The 22,528-nt window shown below is 46.4% G+C and overlaps 1 protein-coding gene across 1 annotated transcript in view; it reads left to right on the plus strand.

Annotated features, from left to right (window-relative positions):
- The window catches only part of LOC105477701 (solute carrier family 6 member 11), a 124,611-nt gene that overhangs the window by 89,630 nt on the left and 12,453 nt on the right, over positions 1-22,528 (plus strand). Inside the window, exons 7-10 of the mRNA XM_011734352.2 lie at positions 4,740-4,843; positions 10,934-11,058; positions 18,921-19,033; positions 22,141-22,278. Coding sequence (XP_011732654.1) covers positions 4,740-4,843; positions 10,934-11,058; positions 18,921-19,033; positions 22,141-22,278 — 480 coding nt within the window. The remainder of the gene's footprint in view (positions 1-4,739; positions 4,844-10,933; positions 11,059-18,920; positions 19,034-22,140; positions 22,279-22,528) is intronic.

Raw genomic sequence — 22,528 nt, forward strand, 5'->3', positions numbered from 1 at the left:
AAAGCGATAGGTATAGAAGGTGAGCAAAGAAGGTCCAACATGCATATGAGTCCCCAAAGAAGAGACCCAAAGCAATGGAAGAGAATAAATACAACAATAATTTTGGAATCTTTTTTCTCCTGAAAGAGAAGACTTGAACTTGCATCTTGAAAAAATATACCATGAGCCTGAGAAAATCAACACAGATTAGTCACTGTTGGACTTTATTAAATTATAGAACAAAACCTGTTGGACATCCAGACCAAAAGAATAAGTGCTTTATAAGGGGAAGCAAGTTATATTGGCACCAGACTTTTCTACAGCAGCACTTTGTGCCAGAAAACAACTAAGCAATATATTCCAGATACTCAGGAAAAGAAAAGAGAGCCAAGGATTTTATATACAGCCAAATTGCCTTTCAAGTATGAAAGTGACAGATCAACTATTCTAAACATGCAAGAACTCAGCAAATATTATTTCCTATGAGCCTTTCCAGAGAAATTTACTAGACAACAAGCTACAGATAACAAAATTGACTGGAAAGGCATTAACATAAGGGCTGGGGGTGATCATTAAATTCATAGTTACCTATCAAATTCACATTAAATAATGACTATAAGGAAACTGGCATGGTGCTGCATGCCTATAGTCACAGCTACTCAGGAGGCTGAGGCAGAAGGATCATTTGAACCCAAGAGTTCAAGGCTGCTGTGAACCATGATCACACCACTGCACTCCAGCCTTGGCAACATAGCAAGATCCCATCTCAATCAATCAATCAATCATTCAATCAATCAGTAAAGGCTATTATGTGATGGTTGTATGTTCTGATAATCTAGACAGTATATGCAAAATTTGAAGATAATAGCATATATATGGAAAGTAGAAAAAGTTTACAGATTGACTTTTAGTATTAACTGGAAGCAAATGGATATTTCTTCAAATTGGATGCTAGCAGATAGGGAGGGAAGACAGTTGGAGGCTGTAGCTAATTTCAGTATTCCTCACAGCAGAGAACCAACAGACTGTGTCAAAAAAGGGGAGGACTAAGGGTATTGTGTAAAGGTGCTGGTTTCATGGTGAACATCAGACTAAAAATGACAGACTTTTCCCCATAGAGGTAGGGGAGCAAGATGGAAAAATCATTTGAGAACATACCCACCTTTCACATGAATCTTTAAGCCCAACATGCCCTCTTTCATCTCTTCTCCAATATTGAAAGGTGTGCCTCCTCCAGGCAGCCTTCTCTGATTGTCTTAGCACAAGTTTCTCTTTCCCCGCGTCTGTCTTCTCCTAGCTACTGGGCACATTGTTTTGTGAATGTTTTATCTCACCTGAAGACAGAGATGGAGTGCTATGTAAAATTGAGTGGTACATCTTTCAGAGTCTGACACAGGGCTCTGCACAGTATACAGGTGAATGAACTCAGTGAATGCTGGTCCATCAGTAATTCGGGTTTGATTAGAGGATTTGGGCTCATATCCTCTGGGTTTTTCTAAGAACTAAATGTTGCTATTAGCTTCAGTTTGAAGTGAGAACAATTCAATTCAACATGACTTAAATAAAAGAGGAATTTATAGGCCTCTGAAATGAAATGTTCTAGGATAGGTCTGATTTCAGGTCTGATCCAGGGACTCAAGTCATGTGCTAATATTGGTCTGCCTTTGCTCTAGACTCTGCTTTCCTGTGTGTTGGCTTTAATTCTCAGGTAGACTCTTCCTTCATGGCCAGTGATGCCCCCAGCAGTTACAAGCTTAACATCCCCAGAAGAAAAAAAAAAAAAGTGTCCCATTGACTTGCCTTGCATCATATGCTTGTCTATGAACCAGTCACTGTGGCCAAGAGAAATCCTTGGATTGGCCAAGCCTGGGTCATGTGGCCAGCCCTGAATCTACCTCTGAGTGGAGAAGAGGTAGCTTTCCAAAGTAAAATTGAGGTACTGTTACCCAAAAAGGAAAGATGGATGCTAAGTAGGCAAAAACAGCAGATGTCCATTTCGGTGTTGATGGGTCCAAAGGGCAAATTGAAAAAACAAACAAACAAACAAAAAAACCTGCAAGTGACAATCATTGGTTTGGGGGACATATCTTTGGGGCTTGTGGGTCAAAATCTTTCTTTGGTGTTGCCTAACTCACAGAGCATTTATTTACCATGTTAGGCAGAGGGCCCACTCCAATGAGTGATGGGATTCAGTAGGGATTGGGGAGCGGCTCTCCCACAAGTCTGAGGGCTTTGCTCACTCTGGCCTGCACACTCTGACCCAGGACAGTGAAGGAGGGACACCCGGTTTGTGGCAGCATTAACGAGTGTGGTGGATTGAAGGCCCAGAGTCTGGTCAGGCACTGAGTAGCTCTGTGAGTTGCCACTGGGATTTGGCCTCCCATTTCATGGGTCAGCAGCTGCACTGCTTTTTGCTTCCCCATGTGGCTCACTGGCCTTTCTAAGCAGAACAGGCAATCCACTGAGGTAGTAAATGGGGAAACTGAGACAACACAGGAGGAATTAAAAATACAACCATTTCTTCTCAAGTCTTTAACACTTTTTCTCCGCTGGACCCTTCCTACCAACATTTCAGCATCCTTAGGCTTCTACCATTTCCAAACACCTTCCCCAAATTGTATCTACCCTTTTACTACCAGCCTATCTCACACCCCCACTCACAGCAAAATGTCTGGAGTTTGTTCTTGTATTTCCTCTTTCCAGTTTCTCCTACCCCATCTCGGTGCACTCTGGTCTGCTGGCACTACCTGCCTCTCCCTGCCCTTGCACTTCATGAAAAAGCTCTCCCTCAGTTCCTCACAGAGCTCCAAGACCCTAAACCCAGTGAGCCTTTTGTTAGAGGAGAAAAAAATACACTTATTTCTCAGGTTCAGAGGCAGCATTATGATCTTCCATTTTAATAGGCAATTTGTTGAATGACTTAACACAGTTGAGCAGACCCACCCACAAGAATGACTTGTACCGTGTAACCCAGTTCTGAAGAGGGAGAAGATACTGATACTTTGCCTGGAAAGGAAAGAATTCTGGGGTCCATTGGGCATGAGTGTTTTCTTTGAATCGCTACCGCATGGAGGAGAGGGATGTGGTCTGGGTGCCCCCAGAACGAGGAACACAGGAAGAGAGCTCATCTTATCTTTAAAAATGTTCTAATAGTCAGAGGTCTCTGAAGAAGAAAGGGTCTGTGTCAGGAGATAGTGAGCTCCCTGTCACTGGTGGTAAGCAAGCAGAGACTATTCTGTCAGAAGTACTCAGAAGAGAGTTCTGTGTTGAGTGAGAGGTTACACCAGAGGCCTTCTGAGGCTGATTCCATGTTGGAAATTCTGGGACTGAATGAGCATACATCTCTAGAGGCAGACCTTCATGGACTTGCACCTGCCACTTCCCAGCTGTGTGGTTTGGGCACATTACGCAACCTCTCTGTTCCTCAGTCTCCTCAGCTGTAAAAGGGGGCCAATAATAGCACCTACCACATAGGGTTGCTGTGATTTTTTTATTTTTTTTTATTTTTTATTTTTTGAGACAGAGTCTTGCTCTGTCACACAGGCTGGAGTGCAGTGGTGTGATCTAGGCTCACTGTAACCTTCGCCTCCCAGTTCAAGCAATTCTTGTGCCTTAGCCTCCCATGCAGCTGGGATTACAGGTGCCCCCCACAATGCCCGGCTAATTTTTGTATTTTTAGTAGAGACAGGGTTTCACCATGTTGGCCAGGCTGCTGTCAAACTCCTGACCCCAGGTGATCCACTCGCCTCAGCCTCCCTAAGAGCTGGGATTATAGGCATGAGCCACCCACCATGCCCTGCCGGGTTGCTGTGAATATTCAGTAATACATGAAGGGCAGTAATGCATGGTGCCTGTACATTGAGAGGTCAGTGTTTCCTGTTTTGTATTTTTAGTGCGAGCCCTGTTCTCTAGATGGCATTTGATACCTAAGCATGAATCTCCTCAGCTGCATTGGGATTTGAGCTCTGGATTTGCCTTGGCAACTTCTAGGGGCTGGGCTCAAAGAGAGCCTGGGGTACGTGTTTGAGAAGCCACTGTCATTTCCGTTGTGCATGTCATGCTGTCCACAGCAGTTTTTATCAAAAGGGAGCTTGGGGACTAAGAAAGTAGTTATCTTGTGTACCACGTAGGAAGCCGAGATGGGGGAATCTGTTCTGAAAGGGAGAAGGACATGGTGGGCCTCCCTCAGTCCTCCTCTCCCTGCCACCTTTTATGCTGAGTTCAGCTATGCAAATGTATCATCCTGGACAGAATCTTATGACACTTTTCTCATGGTGGCCTTAATCATAAGGAAAAGGAAGCATTCGTTTTACCTTAAACATGACTTACCTTGCAAGCAGGCACTAGATCCCAGGGGCTCGTGGTCCTTGTTGCATGAATCCTTGCAACAGTCCTGATAGGGAAGTTTCTTCCCTACTTTGCTGATAAGGAAACTAAGCCTCAGAGAGGTTAAGTAACTTGTCCAGGATCACACAGCTGAGGCTGGGGTCCTAAGCATTCAAGTTCTTGCTATTCACTGAGCTATTATTCATAATGTCTGGCAAATTCCCAAATTAATTGAGGACATTTACACTTGATCATGTGGTCCCCAAGAATAGAACTCTTTTAAAGGGGATCCTGGGTAGGTTAGGAAGTTTCATTATCCATTGTGGAGTTTTTCTGAAGGGTAGAGTGTGGGTGGGGGATTTCAGAGACCAGGGCCACCCTCTCACCACACATCTGACTTCTGTTTATGCCATCATCTTTGTGCCTTCCTACAGGTCTGGGTAGATGCTGGAACGCAGATCTTTTTCTCCTATGCCATTTGCCTGGGCTGTCTGACCGCTCTGGGAAGTTATAACAATTATAACAACAACTGCTACAGGTGAGCATTTCCCTGGGCCCTGCCAGCTCTCCACCAAACCCTCAGAGCCCTCTAACCTGCCAGGCTAGTTTATATTTGTCTGCCCACCTTGCAGGGCCCCAGGAGGAGACAGATAGGCTGTTTGTTGACCTCCCGCTACCCAAGGGTCAAAGAGTGGGCCACCAAGGAGCTAGGAGAATAACAAATGTAACCAGAGTCTCTCTCAGGCACAAAGCCAATCCCCCACCACCACCAGCATCTCATTCAGGTCTCAGTGCCACCTCGTATGGGTAAAGACACATCCCAGGGTGGATAAGTGACTTGCCTGAGTCACAGAGCTAGTACATACACCAAGGGCCTTGTTCTCCCACCTACTATTTAGAAACCTGCTTCCTGCCCCTTCATACTTGACTGTAGGGTCCTCTTGTGCCCCACCTTGCCCCTCAGCCTAACACGTCTCTTTGGCCTCCTGTAGATGGCTGCACCAGGGCTGGGAGGGATTTCAGGTGAGAAGGTGAGCCCCAGGCTGTCTGACCCTTGGCTTCCTGGCCTCTTATGCCTGCAGCTTGAGTTCTACAGCAAGGCTGACACCCGTGGAGGGCAGAAGACCTGCCCAAGGTCACCCAGCAGTGTGTGGTGGAAGTGCTGGTCTAGGATGATGGTCAGTCTGTTGACGTTTCAGTCTACTGGGGTCTCTGCACCCCTGAACTCAGTGCCTGGTACACAATAGGCTAATATTTCATGGTAGATGGACAGCACATCTCTTCCTTAGAGTCTAAGAGCTCCTTAAGCATGGAATGACAGTGCAAAAATCCCTTATCACAGAATAGTGGAGAAAGGAAGGCTGTTGTTGTTGTTGTTGTTGTTGTTTAACAAATGGTTCTGACATAGGATAAGTATTTTGGGGAAGTCATCAAATTAGATTCTCATATATCATCTCATCTTTCCACCGTAATAAATGTCAGATTGATTAAAGAGTTAAACATTTTTTGAAAGAAAACCATCCTGTAAGTAGGAATGAAATACTGATTTCAGAATGGGAAAAGATGTAGAAAGCATCAAAAATAATTAAAGAAATCACAAAAGAACTAACTAAGTGATAGATTAGTCCACATAAATATGGAGAACTTCTAAATTTCTGGAAAGAAACACAGAAACTATTCAAAGTAGCCACCTCCATAAAGTGAGACTGGGAAGTCAGAGGTGGGGAGGTGGGCTTTTCCCAGTTCTACCTTCTATACAGCTTAAATGGGTTTGTTTTGTTTAGTTTCTTTTGTTTAACTCTGAGTACATATTGCTTTTATAATTTTTTTAAATTGTTAATACAAATATCATCCACATTATTTTATTTCCAAATATGAGAATTTTCTGTAAGATTAACGAGCATCCCCACAATGTACGATACTCAAGGGGTTTATATCCACAACATATGAATAATACAAACAGATCTATAGGAAAAACACTAAAATACCAGTAGAAAAACAAGCAACACACTCTTTTTTTCTTTTTGAGATGGAGTCTCGCTCTGTCGCCCAGGCTGGACTGCAGTGGCGTGATTTTGGCTCACTGCAAGCTCCGCCTCCCGGGTTCACGCCATTCTCCTGACTCAGCCTCCCCAAGCATCTGGGACTACAGGTGCCTGCCACCACGCCCAGCTAATTTTTTGTATTTTTCGTAGAGACGGGGTTTCACTGTGTTAGCCAGGATGGTCTGGATCTCCTGACTTTGTGATCCGCCCGCCTCGGCCTCCCAAAGTGCTGGGATTACAGGCATGAGCCACGGCACCTGGCCAACACACTCATAAAATATTGAGAGTGTTTTTCCCAAGTCCTGTTCAGCATAGGTGAGGGTAGGTGAGCAGATTGTGCCATACACCTGCTGGTGGGACAGGAACTTGGAATTAACCACCACATCACTGGGTCATCATGTGACTCGAGTGGCACCGTGCATTTGAAAGAACTTTTATCAGTGACAGCGTCCCTCCCACATGACCCCATCTTTGAGACAGGGAAAGTGAAGCTGGTGGAGGTGGTACCTTGCTAGACATGGCAGGGCCTGGACTCTGACTGGGGTCTCTGTGTCCATCCTGGCCTCCCCACTACATCCTTTCTGAGAGCTAGCTTAGCGGTCACATTATGAACTCACTTGTTAAATCGGCAGTGTTTGCTGTGTGTCTACTAAGTGCGAGGCCCTGGAGTCGGTGCCGTGGGAGATGCAGACAGCAGTGGTGCAGCCTATAGAGTTTGTAATTTGGGGAAATCAAGACAATGGGGAAGTTAATGTGGGCAGGTCCAACATGCTGAAAAGAGCAGCTATTGTAGAATCCAGTGTGCCGTCAGGCCGCCGTGAGTTCTGCTTCTCGGGTTTTTTGGATGAGAGGTATTTGGGTGACCGGACGACGACGAGATGCTAGAGACAGTCAGAGCAGGCTGTCCAGAAGAAGGCATCTAAGTTTTGTGGAGGATGTGAGCATGGGGGATGAGAAGTGAAGCACTTTGTCAGCCATGATGAAAATGTTAATTACAGACAGGAAGAAAGAGGCACCCAGACAGGAAGAACAGCACATGCAGGCTTCCGGGCTGGGCCAAGTCTGACCCCCTTGGGATACCAGAGAGGACTACTGTCTGTGTACAGTAACACCCCATCAGTGGCTTATGGTCAGCATGGGGACCTCTGTGCTGGGACCTTCAGAGATCACTTGGTCACTCTCCTCTCCAGCTAGGCCGTCAGCACCATGAGGACGTGGGCTACATGTTCTTGTTCTCTGCTGCATCCCTTGTACTTAGTTTAGTGCTGGCTTCTATGCAGGGAAGTCAGAACAAAATCACCCCATTACACAAGCAAGGAGACAGCGGCCCGTGGAGCTTGAGTCCCTTGCTCCTGTTTACATTGCCAGAGCTGGAGTGTGGCTTTTCACCTGAGTCTTCCTGGCTCCTGCACCCCTGTTCCTCACTACCAGGGGTGGCCAGCTATTTCCCAACTGCTGGAGTTGAAGAGGGTTTGGTCAAAAGTGCCTTGTCTCCAGCGTGTGTCTTGGGGCAGTGGCAGTTTCATTCCCCAAGGAGTGTGTGGATGATGTGTGCTGTCAGCCGTGAGTCCCTTCTGCTTCCCCCTCCAGCAGGTAGGGTTTTATCCCATCTCTCCCATCAGCAGAAGAAAGCAAATCCCCTGGGTGGCAATGCAAAATCAGAAGGTTCATTTTATTTCCTTTTCCAAATTGTTCTGCAAGTGGGTCTTCTCAACTCCAATGGAGTAAATTAGTACCCTCTCTCCCGACCGCACAATAGTTTCTGGAGGTCTTAAAAGCCCAGTTCAGCGCCTGCCGACTTCAAAGCACTGTTACATAAGCCTTTTACCTTGACGTGGGAGCTGGGGAAGGAATTAGAGGGCTGGAAATGGAGCAAGCCAGGCAGGGAAAATCCTCACTTCCGAAGACACCACTAAGCTCTGTCTGCTTGAAGGGGTGGGTGTTCTGGGGACTGGAGGGGAAGAGGGACAGGTCATGCATGGGGCTGGAAGGGACCTCAGGTCCCTAAACAGCTTCTCTGTCTCTCCTTCTGTCTCTCCCTAATGTGAGAAAGTCACTCAACAGATGTGTGCAGGAAGATGGGACTTTTTTAACAAGGGACATTTGTTTTTTAACACCTGTGTGGATGCCCAGAGACAATTTTTTAAAGTCAGGATTTTTTCGTCATAATTTTTAGGGTGCATCATTTTTGTTTAGCTCCTAGCAAAAGCATGGGCTTTGATCTATTTGACTCATCTCCCCCAGCCTCAGGATTCAGTGAAACGTAGCCCAGGGCTGGCACACTGCAGGTCCTAAGAGCATCACGTGGGAGAATTTCAGAATGGAGAGGCTGTAGGCAAAAGCTTTCCTCCCTGGTATCATCCAATGTCCACTGCTTGATAAGTCAGGGCCATTTTGCCTCAGACTTCAGGAAATAGGCACAAGGAGCAGATGTATCCCAACCTTAGGAATAACTCTGCCCTGACCTGGGCATAGCTGAATTTCTTTTTGAGCAGAGGTAAATCAGACTTGCAGATAAAGTCCCCAAAGTCCCCAGTTATACCAGCCCAGCCAGCATTCACAGTGCCAGAAGAGTTATTTAAAGGGATGTGTATCAGTCGTCCATGGCCACAATACTGCTATGTAACAAACAGCCCCAGCACACAGGGGCTGACCACAGCGAGTGATTGCTTGTATTGCTCACAAGTCTGCTGGTCAGCTGGGGAGACTCTCCTGCAGGCTATGGATTGAAAGACCCTGGGTTTGGCTCCAAAGTCCAAGCCAGGCTCAAGTCAGCTCCACGTGGGTACATTCTGGGGTCCAGGCCAAAGGGATAGCAGCTCCCCTGGGGAAGTTCTCATGGAAAATCACAGAAATGATATAAGACAAATCCAATCATGCAAGCATATCTCAAGCCTCTGTTTATGTCACATCTGCTAACATCCTGTTGTCCAAAGCAAGTCATGTGGCTAAGCCCAAAGTCAGTGAAGGCAGGGAAATATACTTCACTCCAAGGAAGAAGATTGTGAGAGTGAGTCCTTGAGGAAAAATGAGTTGATCTAGTGTAAGGCCAAGAAATTCTGTTATCCAAGCACCTTGTATAGCCAGTGAGATCAGGTTCAAAGAAAAAATATTGCAGGGAGAATTGGAACCCAAGGCTCTCGACCACCAGTTCAGTGCTCTCTCTACTCTGCCCTTGATTCCTAGGGTCATTGCAAGGCAACAGGGTGTTACAACCACCAACGATGTTAATGTAAGCTTTGGTTGCATTATAAAAAGTATGATGTCAGGAGAAGAGGAGGTGAGAGTCCTGCTGTGTTGTCGAGACTAGTTCTGGATGTGACAATTGAGGAGGGACTGGATAAGCTGGAGTGTATTACAGATTTCAAGCAAAATAAGGAATTGGTAAGGGAACTGGAATGTTTAACGGAGAACAAAAAACTCAAGGGGCTATAGGGCCATTATCTTCAGATCTGCCAAGCCTGAAGGAACTCCAGGCTGTTTTGGAGGGTAAAGCTAACTTTATCAGAGAGAACAAGCATGGGTGAATACAATATGAGAAAGTTCTTAGCACTCTAAGCAGTAACAAGGGGAAAGTACCACTGGAAAAAATGGCCAGCTCCTCATTCCTGGGTGTGCAAGCAGAGGTCAGCCGGCCACCCGCAGGGATGCTATGGAGGCTAGTCATGCCTCTGGCAAGAGGTTGAACAGGGTCACCTGGCAGCTCCTCCCCTACAAAATGGGGTATTAACATGGATTGTATGCGTAAGTCTCAGTCCAGGCACTGCAGTGGTTGAGATTCTAAGGGCTAACTTCCTGACTTGGTGATTTTAGGATGCCAGGCCTGAGGCAGGACCAGCCGGGACTCAAGGGTACCGTCTTCATCTTGACAAAGTTCCATTGTTTCTAGTCTGATTTCTCCTGGGCCATGGCTTTATGCTGGTGCTTCTTAGCTGGTGAGTCCCCCCTCCCAAGAGCAGGGGACAGTCACTGCTCTGATAAACCTCTCCATGCAAGGGTTCAACCTGGAAGGGGCTTCTCCCTTGCGGCAGCAGAGCAGAGACAGACTGAGGTCTGGCAGACGCTGCTCCAGTGAACAGCTTGGCCAGGATGAATGTCACCATAAAGCCTCTGCCCCGGAGGCTGCCGGAGCTTCAGGTGCAAGGCCCATGGTTGCTCCCCTGGCTGAGAAGCCCCCATTTCTCCCGTGGAGGCTTCTCCTGCCCTCTTTGCTTTGAGCTCCCAGGAATACTTTCCCAGGCTTTCTCTCCTACCAGGGACTTGGAGGAGTGTCGGTGTGTTTTGGAGCATTTTCTCATTAGTTCTGCATTTTCCCATGTGCCAGCCTCCCTTCCCACGCTGACTCCATGCTTCTGATTCCTGACCTACCTTATCTTCTAGAAATTCAGGAGAAGCTGTGTGACCGTGGGCCAGCCACCTAACCTCTCTGAACCATGAGTGCTCCATCAGAAAAATGGAGCTGCCTGTGCCCGCACTTCTCTGCCTGCCGCACAGGACAGCCATGGTGCTCGGGTGGAGAACGTTCGAGCTGTGCACTGGTTCCGCCCGCTCTGACCCTAGTGCCTCTCGCTGCTTCCCCACAGGGACTGCATCATGCTCTGTTGCCTGAACAGTGGCACCAGCTTCGTGGCTGGATTTGCCATCTTCTCAGTCCTGGGTTTTATGGCGTACGAGCAGGGGGTACCCATTGCTGAGGTGGCAGAGTCAGGTAAGTTCGCCAAAGGAGGGGATGGAAAAGGCGGCGAGGGAGGCCAGGAGTGATGGTCATCATGGAAATGCCATCTTCCTCTTTGGCTCACACTTCTGGATTAAGGCCTCAGAAAGGGGCCCCACCATTCATCCACAATCCAGGATCCTGGGAATTACCGAGGAGGAAAGCCTCGATACCTCCTCCCTCCCAAATCCAAGGCATCCCCAAGTTTTGTAGATGCTATCACCCACTTCATTCATTTCTCCCAAGCTCCACTGTCTCCCCACTAGCCCGGGCCACCATCACTGCTCACCTGGATGGCTCAGAAACCTTTCACTGGACTCTGCCTCTGCTATTGTCACTTCCACTTCGTGCTCTATCCTGCAGAGGGATTTCTTTTTTTTTTCAAAATGCGAATCTGAACATGTCTTCTCTGATGAAAAGCCTTGCTTGGCTTCTCATAGTGCTGGACTCAGCATGGCCACAAAGCCCTGTGTTGCCTGGCTCCTGTGGCCTCACCAGCCTCACCACCCACCATTCCCCCATGCTCACTCTCTGCCCCACCACTGTGGTCTGCTTCACTTCTGCAAGTTAACTCTCTCCTCCTCCCTCAGGGCCTTTGCACATGCTTCCCCTTTGCTTGGAGAGCACCTCCCCCTCCCTCTCTTTCCCTGTTCTAGACACAGAATCACCATGAGCATGACAGCCTTGAGTAGAGATTGACATGTGTGTGTAGCAAACCCACCACAAGCAGGGTTATCATCGTTTGGGTGATTGTGCAAAATGGTGAGAAACTGTTTCCTTGATTTACATGGTATTTGAATTTCCAGAGAATTAAGTGCACATGAAAAAGTACATAGTTTGTGTTTACATGACAAATGGAGTCTAACCTCAGATAAGTATAAATAGGTTTTTCACCTACAAGCATGTCCAGTGGGACTTTGTTTTTAAGAGCAGCACAGGGCATCTGGCCTCCCTGGCCTCCATCTACTCAAGGCCAGTCCTGCCCCCACTCATGTGACAACTGACCCACCTCCCTCTCGAGCTCCGGTCCAGGGTGTGGCTGTTTAGGTTTGGCCTGTGCGGTCAGGGAAGCACCCCTCTGACCCACCAAGACCAGCAGGCCACGGGGTGTGGATGTCAAAGGAGGCAGCTGATCAGCAAGCTCTGCTCCATGGCTGCTCAGAGTCCACCTTGCTCTTGGTCATGTTTATCAGAGATGCAGGGGCCCCTGCTGAAATCAGGGGTACAAGCTAGACCAGAGGATATGAGTACGATCAGAGCTCTCAATCGCTGGGCACCTACTCATTGGACAGGAACTGTTACACACATCATCTCATAGGATGCTCAGCTCAGCCCTCTGAAGTGGCATTTTTGCTACCCCCATTTTACAGATGAGAAAACTGAGGCTCAGGGACGTGAGGTCACTTAACTAAGGACACGCAGGCTGGAAGCAAGAGAGCTGGAACTTAATCCAAGCCATCTGGCTATCAAACTCATGTACTTCCCACTCCATCCCACTACGGCTGAGTCACCTAGCCCTTCATAAAACACCTCTGCCTCTTCCTCACATTCAACCACAGGCAGCCCTGTGAGGAGGGATCATTGCCTTCTCAACAATAGCGTTGCTCACCGTGAGAATCCGTGTCCTCCTCTGTAAAGTGCACACCCTGAAACTCCCTCATAGTGTTGCGTGAGACAGAGTAGCCACAGCACTGTTGTTGTTCATTTTATCATTGCTTCCGTTTTGGAAGGGAGTCCAAGAGAGGAGTGATAAGAAGAAAAAAAGCCAACTAAAATTAAATTTTGGACTTTTTCTTATTCAAACTGAAAGAATACTCATTGTGGAAAAATAGAGAAACATTAACAGAAGAAAAAAATTCAAATCCAATGCAACACCTTGGGGTTATCCCCCTAGGATTTTTCATACTTATGTAGCTATAAGCGTGATGATCAAAACTGGATGATATTATCCTTGGCATTATGTAGGCTGAGTTCTTCCATTATAATAAAGCATGAGGAGCTTGGCCCTCAGTAAAAATAGATTGTTATCATGAGTTGTGTGGTATTCCATTGAATTGATGCACTAGAATTGACTTTCTCTGTCCCACTTGTCAGGCTGTAAGACAGGTGTTTTTCATATACTACCTCATGAAATGCTCCTGGCACCTCTGCAACATAGGTTTCACCAGGGCCTCCACTCGTGGCTGTGCAGACTATGCCCTGCACAACTCCAGCAGGCACTATTCACATAGCAGTCCTAGCTTTTACAGTGCCTGTTACAGACGAGGACCTTGTAGCTCAGAAAGATGAAGTGGTTCATCCAAGAGCATATAGTCCATAAGCAGTGCAGCCTGGATCTGGTCTCTTCTGCCTCGCTTTCTTGTGTTGCTGTTGGCATCAAGCAGGAAAGCCTGCTCTGTGCCCCTGATTGGGGGTGTGAATCACACCAAGACCCTCTTTAGGAGTCTGCCAGTTGGAGCAAATGCAAGTTACAGCTGAATATGTAGTCACCTCCCCTTTCTCAGAAGGATCTGGGCTCACTTTCTGAGGCATGATTTTTGGAAAATACTTAATTAGATGCCAGAACACTCAGTGGGATGTCCCAGAACACCTTGGAGACTGAGCCAGGGAGACAGAATGTACTTCTTGCAGGGCTCAGATTTTGTTCTGTTCTACGCCTAGTGCCTGAGATTTGCTGACCTTCCTTGCACGTCCTGCAGTCTGTCTCTCTGATGCTGTTGCACTCAGGATGCTGTCTCCTAGGGGAGAGTTTTACACAGCTTACAGTTGGGTCTTGCTTCTTTATCTAGCCTAATAATCTCTTAACTGGAGTATGTGGTCCATTTGTATTTTGCAATGATTGATATGGTTAGGTCCAGATGTCTGTTTTAGGACAGAAAATGTCAGAATAATAATCAGAAGTGGAAAGTGTCACATGTGTGGTAGAAGTGCAAAGTGATGTTATTAACTTGAATAAGTTATGATGTATAGTCTTGGTCCAATTGCTTAGAGAAAAATAATAAGAGGTAGAGCTAAAAAGCTAATAGATGAAACAAAATTGAAAATTAAAAATATTTATTAACCCAGAAGAATGCAGGAAAGTGCCACAGAGTAAAACTAAACAAAATAAGCAAACAAAAACAGAAAACCAAAAAGAAAACAAATACAAAATAATAGACTTAAATTTAACCATATTAATACTTATATTAAATTTTTTTTTTTTTTTTTTTTTTTTTGAGACGGCGTCTTGCTCTGTCGCCCAGGCTGGAGTGCAGTGGCGCGATCTCGGCTCACTGCACGCTCCGCCTCCCGGGTTCACGCCATTCTCCTGCCTCAGCCTCCTGAGTAGCTGGGACTACAGGCGCCTGCCACCGCACTCGGCTAATTTTTTTTTTTTTTTTTTGTATTTTTAGTAGAGACGGGGTTTCACCGTGGTCTCGATCTCCTGACCTTGTGATCCGCCTGCCTCGGCCTCCCAAAGTGCTGGGATTACAGGCGTGAGCCACTGCGCCCGGCCACTTATATTAAATTTAAATGGACCAGATACACCAATTAAAAGGCAGAGATTATCAGACCAGATTTTTTTTAAAAAAAGACCCAACTATAAAACGTCTAAAAGAGACACACTTTAAAGACACAGATAAAGTATAAAAGAATGGGTAAAGATATACCATTCAAACAATAAACATAAGAAAACTGGCTTGACTATATTAGTGTTGGACAGAGTAAACTTCAAGTCAAAAAGTATTAGCAGAGATAAAGAGGAACACCTCATATTGATAAAAGGGGCAATTCATTGAGAAGACATAGCAATCTAGTGAGTTTGTACCTGAAAGCAGAGATTTGTTATATAAGGAGCTAAAACTGATAGAACTAGAGGGGAAAATAGACAAATCCACAAGCATAGTTGGAGATTTTAACACCCCTCTCTAATGATAGAACAATTATATGAAATGTCAATAAAGACACAGCGATCTGAACAATACTATCAACCACAATGACTTCACTAATATTTATCAAACTGCACTCAGTACTTACAGAGCACAATTCTTTTCCAGTGGACATGGAACATTCACCAAGATAGACCATATACTGTGCCACAAAACAAGCATCAGTGTATCTCAAGAAATTGAAATCCGTTAATATAATGCACCATGTTAATAGATCTAACAAAAAAACATAAGATTAGCTTCATCAATGCTTAAAAAACCTTTAACAAAATTTAACACGCATTTACAACATAAAATAATCAAGAAAATAGAAATTGAGTACTTTTTGAAATGATGTGTATGTGTAAAAGTTTTTAAAAAGCAGATATCTATAGTATCCTGCCCATTACGTGAAAAAAGAAGGGGAGATGAGAAAATATGTCTACTCATTTGTGCAAAAGAAATACAGAAAGGATTAACTAGAAACAAACAAGAATGGTTACCTTCAGGGATGGTCGGAAAAGGGGTGGAAAGAAGGGAGGAATGGGAATGAGGGAGGAAGAATGAGAAGAAAGCAGTGCTTCTTTGAATAGATCTTTTTTTTAAATTAGCTCTGAGTCTTGGTAATGTTTCACATACCACTCAAAATAAACCATCTTTTTTTCTGTAGTGGAACCCCAAATTGAATATAAATAGTAACAAATGAACTTAACTATACTACAAATGAAAAATGTCACCATGCTGAAGGGAATGAGGAAGGAAAAACTAACCTATGTAACTTTGAGAAACAGCATCTTGACTGGATATTATAAGGCTAAAGACAAAAATAACTGTATTGTGCTCCAATTAGCATAGGGGTAGCAATTCTGCAACTGTTATAAGTGTGTATATTAGGATTGAACAAATAGGTAAATATTTTATAGATAGATTTTTCACTGAGAAAGAAGTTAAAAATAAGGAAAGGACAGATGCTAGAATGTCTGTTATTGGAATTGGAAGTATCAGTATATTAAAACTCATGGTTTTCATCTGTGTACAGATAGATATAGAAATATTCATGTGTATATGCATGGATAAATATACATATATTTCCTATCTTTGTGTGCTGAGAGAGCTTACAAGCAATAATACTCCATAGTTATGAGCACACCTAGGGCTCAGATCTTGGTTTCTAAACACTATTCTTCACTTTAAAACAAAAACAAAAACAAAAACAGGGCTCCTTGGCAAAGCAGTTGATTTCAGAGCTAGGGCAAGACAAGGTGAAGCTAGAACATTTTTGTGATGCCAAAAAATAAGGAAGTGCTCAGAAAAAAAGGATGGAGGCATGTCAAAAAGCCATGGAAATCAACCTGAAGGAACTCCCAATGGTCAATACTGAAATAACTTGAACAGTAAAATAAATAATGATAGTATTGGATTGTAACCCATAGAATAAACTACCCAGGAGTCCATACTGACATATATAAATAATTGAATAAATAAATGGTGTGAAAGGACACTATTCCTTGGAGAAGAATTATAATTAATAAATATAGAAGGAATAAGGGAAATACCAAATCACCATTAGGCAAACACCATTGTAATCACGGTTGCAGGCAAGACCCACCAATGGATGCTAAAATCAGTAGGTAAAAGTTGGAGTAGAAGCAGGATATTTTCATAATCTCAAAATATTTCCCTCCAAGAGAGTTAACAATTACAAAGAGAAAAAGAGTAACGTTACAGTGGAGAAACCTAGCAGACAACAGTTTAACCTTAACCTTAAGTGATCAAAGTAAACATCACCAGTAATAATATTGATTGACATGTACCCCCTGATATAATACACCAGAAAGGACATAACATCACTGCTGTGGTTTTCTAGCCAAAAGATGCACAGCCTCAGCATAAGTCATGAGCAAATATCAGACCAACCCACATCAAGAGACATTCTGCAAAACAACAACCAGAACTCATCAAAAATGTTGATTTTAGAAAAGACCAAAAACAGACTAAGGGACTGCAAAGACTGGAGAAGACTAAAGAGATACAACCACTAAACGCAATCTGGAGTTCTGAATTAAATGTTGGAACAGAGAAAAGGGGGCAAAAGGAGAAAAACTGGCAGAATATGAGTAAGATCTGTGGCTTAATGGTATTATACCAATATTAATTTACCAGTTATTAAATATTGAATGTGTTCCCCTAAAATCAGAAACAAAGCAAGGATGTATGCTATCTCTGCCTCTATACCGTATAGCAATGAACTTCCTAGAGAGTGCAATAAGGCAAGAACAATAAAAATAATTAAAGGGAAGAATAAAAATGTTCTTGATAAACATACTGACTTAGCCAAAAATCCTAAGGAACCTACTAAAAAAGTAATAAGTGAACTCAGTGAGGACAAAGGACAAAATAAATAAAATCTATTGTACTTCTTTACATGCTAGCAGGAAACAACTGGAAAGTTTTTACTTCTGCTCTTCACAAGACACCGTTAAGAAAATGAAAAGGCAAGCCACAGACTGGGAGAAAATATTTGTAATAACTCTTCTGATCAAGGATTTACATCCTAAACATATAAAGAACTCTCACAATCAAATAAAAAGGAAACAACCTAATAAAAAAAAGTGGACAAAAAAATCAAGCCATCACTTCACAAAAGAAGACATATGAACAGACAATAAACATGTGAAGATACTCAACGTCATTAGCTTGTCATTAGCTATCAGGGAAATGCAAATCAAAACTATGATATAATATCTCTCTCCCACTGTAATGACACATCTTAAAAGACTGACAATATCAAGTGTTGGCAAGGATGTGGAGCCACTGGAAATTGGAAACATTGCTGGTAGTGCTGTAAAATGGCACAGCTACTTTGAAAATCAGTTTGGAATTTCTTAGAACGTTAAACACGTGATTGGCATATGACCCACCAATTCCATTTCTAGGTAGAATAGGCAAAACTAATCCGAGGATGAAAAAAAAAACTGAATTGATGGTTGCCCAAAGTGAAGATGAGGAACGGAGGCGAAGAGGCAGCAGAGGGGCCCAAGGGGCCAGTGGCAGTATTCTATAGCTTGATTGCCATGGCTTGATTGTCATGGTGGTTATCTGGGTATATACATTTTTTAAAACTATTAAACTAGTATGTAAATTATACCTTAATGAAGCTTCTCTTTAAAGTAAAAACTCATCAGAGTTCATGTCTATTAAGCATTTACCTGCTTCAGTGCTTTCCATTTATTGTGTCATCTCACTGAATTAGCAAAACTACTTTTTTTAGGTAGGACTTTATTATCCCCATTTTTCAACTAAGAAAACAGATTTGAGCCCAGGACACCCGGCTACAGAGCCTGTGCTCTTGACCACTGTGCCACAGGGCTCGACTCTCAGGTATCTGTCTGCTGACATTGATAAAGTTCATCCCGAGGACACGTTAACCCAGCCCTCTTATGTGGAGCAACTAAAACAAGGGAGTATGGACCTGGAAATGAGAGTGGAAGCCAAAGGAAGAGGCTGCCAGGGTGGAAGAGCATTTCTCCAGCCTGGACCCGACCTACCACAACCACTGGGTGCCTGGTCCTTGCCTCCCCTTGGGCAGACGGAGTCAGAATCGCTGGGTGGGCCTGAGAATCTGCATTTTAACAAGAAACTGCACCTTGCCCCTTGAGAACAGTAGAGACATGTCTAGAGGAAGGTCCATGGATCAGCCCAACCTAGGCTTGAATCCTTACCCTTCCAAGGCCCTTGTTTACCTCTTTCTGCCTCAACTTGCTCATTTGCAAAAGGGGCATCAGAATAGCACCAACCGCCTGGGGTGGCTGGGAAACAAGTGATTTGAGTGAGAGGCAGGCACAGTGCCTGTTGCAGAGGAGGCTCTCAGTAAATGCTGGATTAAACTAGCAATGGTATGAGGGATGGGGCTCCACCCAGTGGCTTTCTCTCTCTCCCTCACTCCAGGCCCTGGCCTGGCCTTTATTGCGTACCCCAAGGCGGTCACCATGATGCCTCTCTCCCCGCTGTGGGCCACCTTGTTCTTCATGATGCTCATCTTCCTAGGCCTGGACAGCCAGGTAAGGGGCCATGGGGAGGGGGAGCCCAGGAGGGAGGGGAACCTGGGCCAGGAGGCCAGACGCCACCCTTAAGAGTGGCTCCCCAGGCCCAACCACTCCCACCTGGCCCTGGCATCGGGGCCCTGCCCACCATCCCCCATTCCACCCTCCTCTTCCCTCCCAGCAACGCTTGCACCCCCCATCCACCAGGTGGGCTCCACACTTACCCACGAATGTCTGTTCCAGCCCCTCTAAGCCTCCCCAAATACTGTTTTCCTTACTGGAATTCCCAACTCTCAATTCATGTTTAGAAAAATTTGCTAAATACTTCCCTTCTGCTCAACCACTCCTGCCAACAGCACTGCCAGGCACAGCAGAAGAGAGTCTCAGAGAGTGAGTCCCACAGCATGCATGTCCCCGTCCCAACCCAGTCACTGAGGACACGGACACATACAAAAGCACCTCCTCTTCCTTCCTCCGTCTCTGTCCTGGATGCCACCACCAGCTCTGCCCCGCCACCACCTGCCTGCCTCTGTGCTTGGCCCTCCCTAGAGGCCCCTTGCCGACCTGCCTCTGCTTGGCAGCCTCCTTCCCTGGCAAAGGGGATAGACCTGGAGCTAGTAACTCACCCATGCACTCAGTTTCCCTTTGTTGTCACACAGCGGCAGGCGCTCGCTTCCCACACTGAGCACACTCCAGCCTCCCATCCCAGGTCCCCGGCCTCTTTCCCAGACTATTCCCCCATCAGTCCCTGAAACCCACGCTTTGCCTGCTACTCCGTGTAGCAGTTTTCCCTAGGAGCCCTGGAGAACTTCCCCCAGCCACAGCCTCCCTGCCTAGGAGACTTGGTCTTGGCCAGCCAGCGCTGTGCTGTGCAGGCAGCTCTGCAGGCAAAGCAGTCAGACACCCTGGGCCCCCAGGTGAAGTGGGGAGACACACCCAGCCCAGCCTATGGGAGTGCTGCCCTCACACATGACCTTGTGCCAGTTGAGTCACTTGGCACCCAAACCCCACAGCCAGTGTGTCTGTCAAGCCAGTCGAGTCCAATTTCTTCCCCTGAACAGTTTCCCAGAGGCTGCTGAGCCAAATCACCGGGTGTTTCTGCTGATAATCTTCCCTTATTGTTGCTGTTGCAGGCAGAGGCCTTGGAGGGATTGACAGCTTATGCGTGACAGGCCAGGCCTGCCTAGCAGAGGGAGGCGGGGGCTGGGGCCTCGGCTCAGGGAGTCCCTGCGCTGAGCTAAGCCAGCACTTGGGCCTGGGGGCCCAAGGTCTGGCACAAAAAGTGGCGGCCACTGCCTACCCCCATGCGTGCTACCCTTGCTGTGTGCCTTGGATACATTCTCAGTTCATTGTCACCATAACCACATGGGCTGCGGGGGGGTCCTTTCATTGCCTCCATTTTATAGAAGAAGAAACTGAGGTTCAGAGATACTGAGTGACTTGCTGGGACGTGCACGCAGGCCTGTCTGCCTCTTGGCCTACACAGTGCAGGTGTCTCGTCAGTTTCAGTCCTGGATAAACAACCTCCCTAGCATCCCATCCTCTTCCCTAGGACCTGGAGAAAGGATAGACAGAGCCAGCCCTTGCTGCTGAGGCGGAGCAGCTGCGAGGCCACAGCCTGGGCGTGAGTCCCAGCCCCACGACTTGCGAGCTGTGTGCCTTGGGCTAGTCACCTTGCCACTCTGTGCCTCATTCCCTTTGTCTGCACAAGGAGTGTTGAAACACCTTTTCTGAGGAGGCAGAGGTAAATCAGAAAGGATTTGGAGCCAACAAATGGCTCCATGGAAGGGGTGCTTCCCAACAAGGTGGCTGGCAAAAGAACCCTTAACTCCTCCTCCCTCCCTCAAGGCAGGGCAGTGGGGTGGGTAAAGCCCAGCTCTGGAGCAAGATCGCCTCATTCGAATCCAGGCGTTGCCACTTACCGCCTGCGTGACCTTGGGTAAATTGCGTACTCCCTCCTCTGTGCTTCTGTGTCTTCATTTACAAAAGGGGGATAATAATAGTACAGACCATGGAGAGACTACATAAATTAATGTATGCTAACTGCCTAGAACAGAGCCTGGCACGTTGTCGCAGGTATGATGTGTTTGCTATTATCATTACTGTTATTATTATTAATGTGGCAAACATTTCCTGAGCCTTTCCCTCCTCTGTGCCAGGGGCCCGGAGCTAGACACAGGAAATAGATAGATGACAATGATGTGGCCCTTGCCCTCCAGGATCCCACCTGCTTGTAAGGAGACAGATATAATCAGGCAACGGCCCCCAGGGTGAGGGGTGTACTCAGGACACAGAGGAGAGGGTTGGGCTGTCCTGAGTGGGGGACAAGAGTGATCAGGAAAAAGTTCATGCAGATCTGCCCCCAGTGCCGTGAGAACCAGGTAAGGGGGCGGTTGGTATCTTAGGATATTCAGGCTGGCTGTTAATGGGTGGGTAGGAACTGGGCAGATACCGTGTACCTGGTCCTGTGCTCAGCACACAAGATACAGATACTTAGTGGCTCAAACTCAGCCATTGATGCCTGCACCGTTTGGCTGGGGCCCAAAGACACCCAGCAGAGACAAAGAGCTGGAAGTTGGCTCACCTCTGATTGCCCTCCACCCAACAGAGGGGCCTCATCTGCCAGAAACAAAGAGCAGGGAAGCATCCCAACCCCGGAGACCACAGAGACAGACCAGAGCCTGCCGTCAGCAGAGCACGTAGCTCCCACTACAGGCACAGAAACCCCAGCCTTGCCTCAAGGGCAGGGGCTGGTCTCATTTAAGTTGTCGACCCCAGCACAGAGCCCAGCACATAGGCATGTGACAGGCAGCATGCCGGAGAAGGAGGAGTACTATATTTGGAGTCTGGAGACCCCAGCTCAAGTCCTTACTGCCACATCCTTGCTGAATAATCTTGGGCAGGTCACTCCCCACCTCTGAGCCTCAGCATCCTCATCTGTTAAATGGGCATGACTGGAGCTCCGCTAGTTCTGGGATTACTGTTATTCTCCGGCCCCTCGTCTGCATCAGTGGGTGTGGGAATGAAGGAAGCCCAGGGTTCAGGCCTGCTGCGCTTGCTCAGAGCCTGGGCCCCCAGGAGCAGCCTTTTCCTTGAGTTTCACACCATCGTATCTCCCCGTCCAGTTTGTGTGTGTGGAAAGCCTGGTGACTGCCGTGGTGGACATGTACCCCAAGGTCTTCCGGAGGGGTTACCGGCGGGAGCTGCTCATCCTAGCCTTGTCTGTTATCTCCTATTTTCTGGGCCTCGTGATGTTAACGGAGGTGAGTGGCATGGTTTGTGCTGCACAGGGTGTAGTGGGTGTGTGACGTCAACTCCCAGCTCTGAAAGTGACCAGCTGTGTGACCTGGGTCAGGTCTAGTGCCCTCTGCCACTCGGTTTATGCTTCCTCCTAGCGGGTCATGGTGAGGATCTAATGGAAGTTCTCATCAAGCCCTCAGCACAGTGTCTTCATGTGCAAGTGCTCAGCTAAAGGCCGCTGCTGTTATTCACAGAGGGGAGTCACACTCACCA

Source organism: Macaca nemestrina, chromosome 2 (genome assembly GCF_043159975.1).
Source record: "Macaca nemestrina isolate mMacNem1 chromosome 2, mMacNem.hap1, whole genome shotgun sequence".
In the NCBI taxonomy this organism is placed as follows: Eukaryota; Metazoa; Chordata; class Mammalia; order Primates; family Cercopithecidae; genus Macaca; species Macaca nemestrina.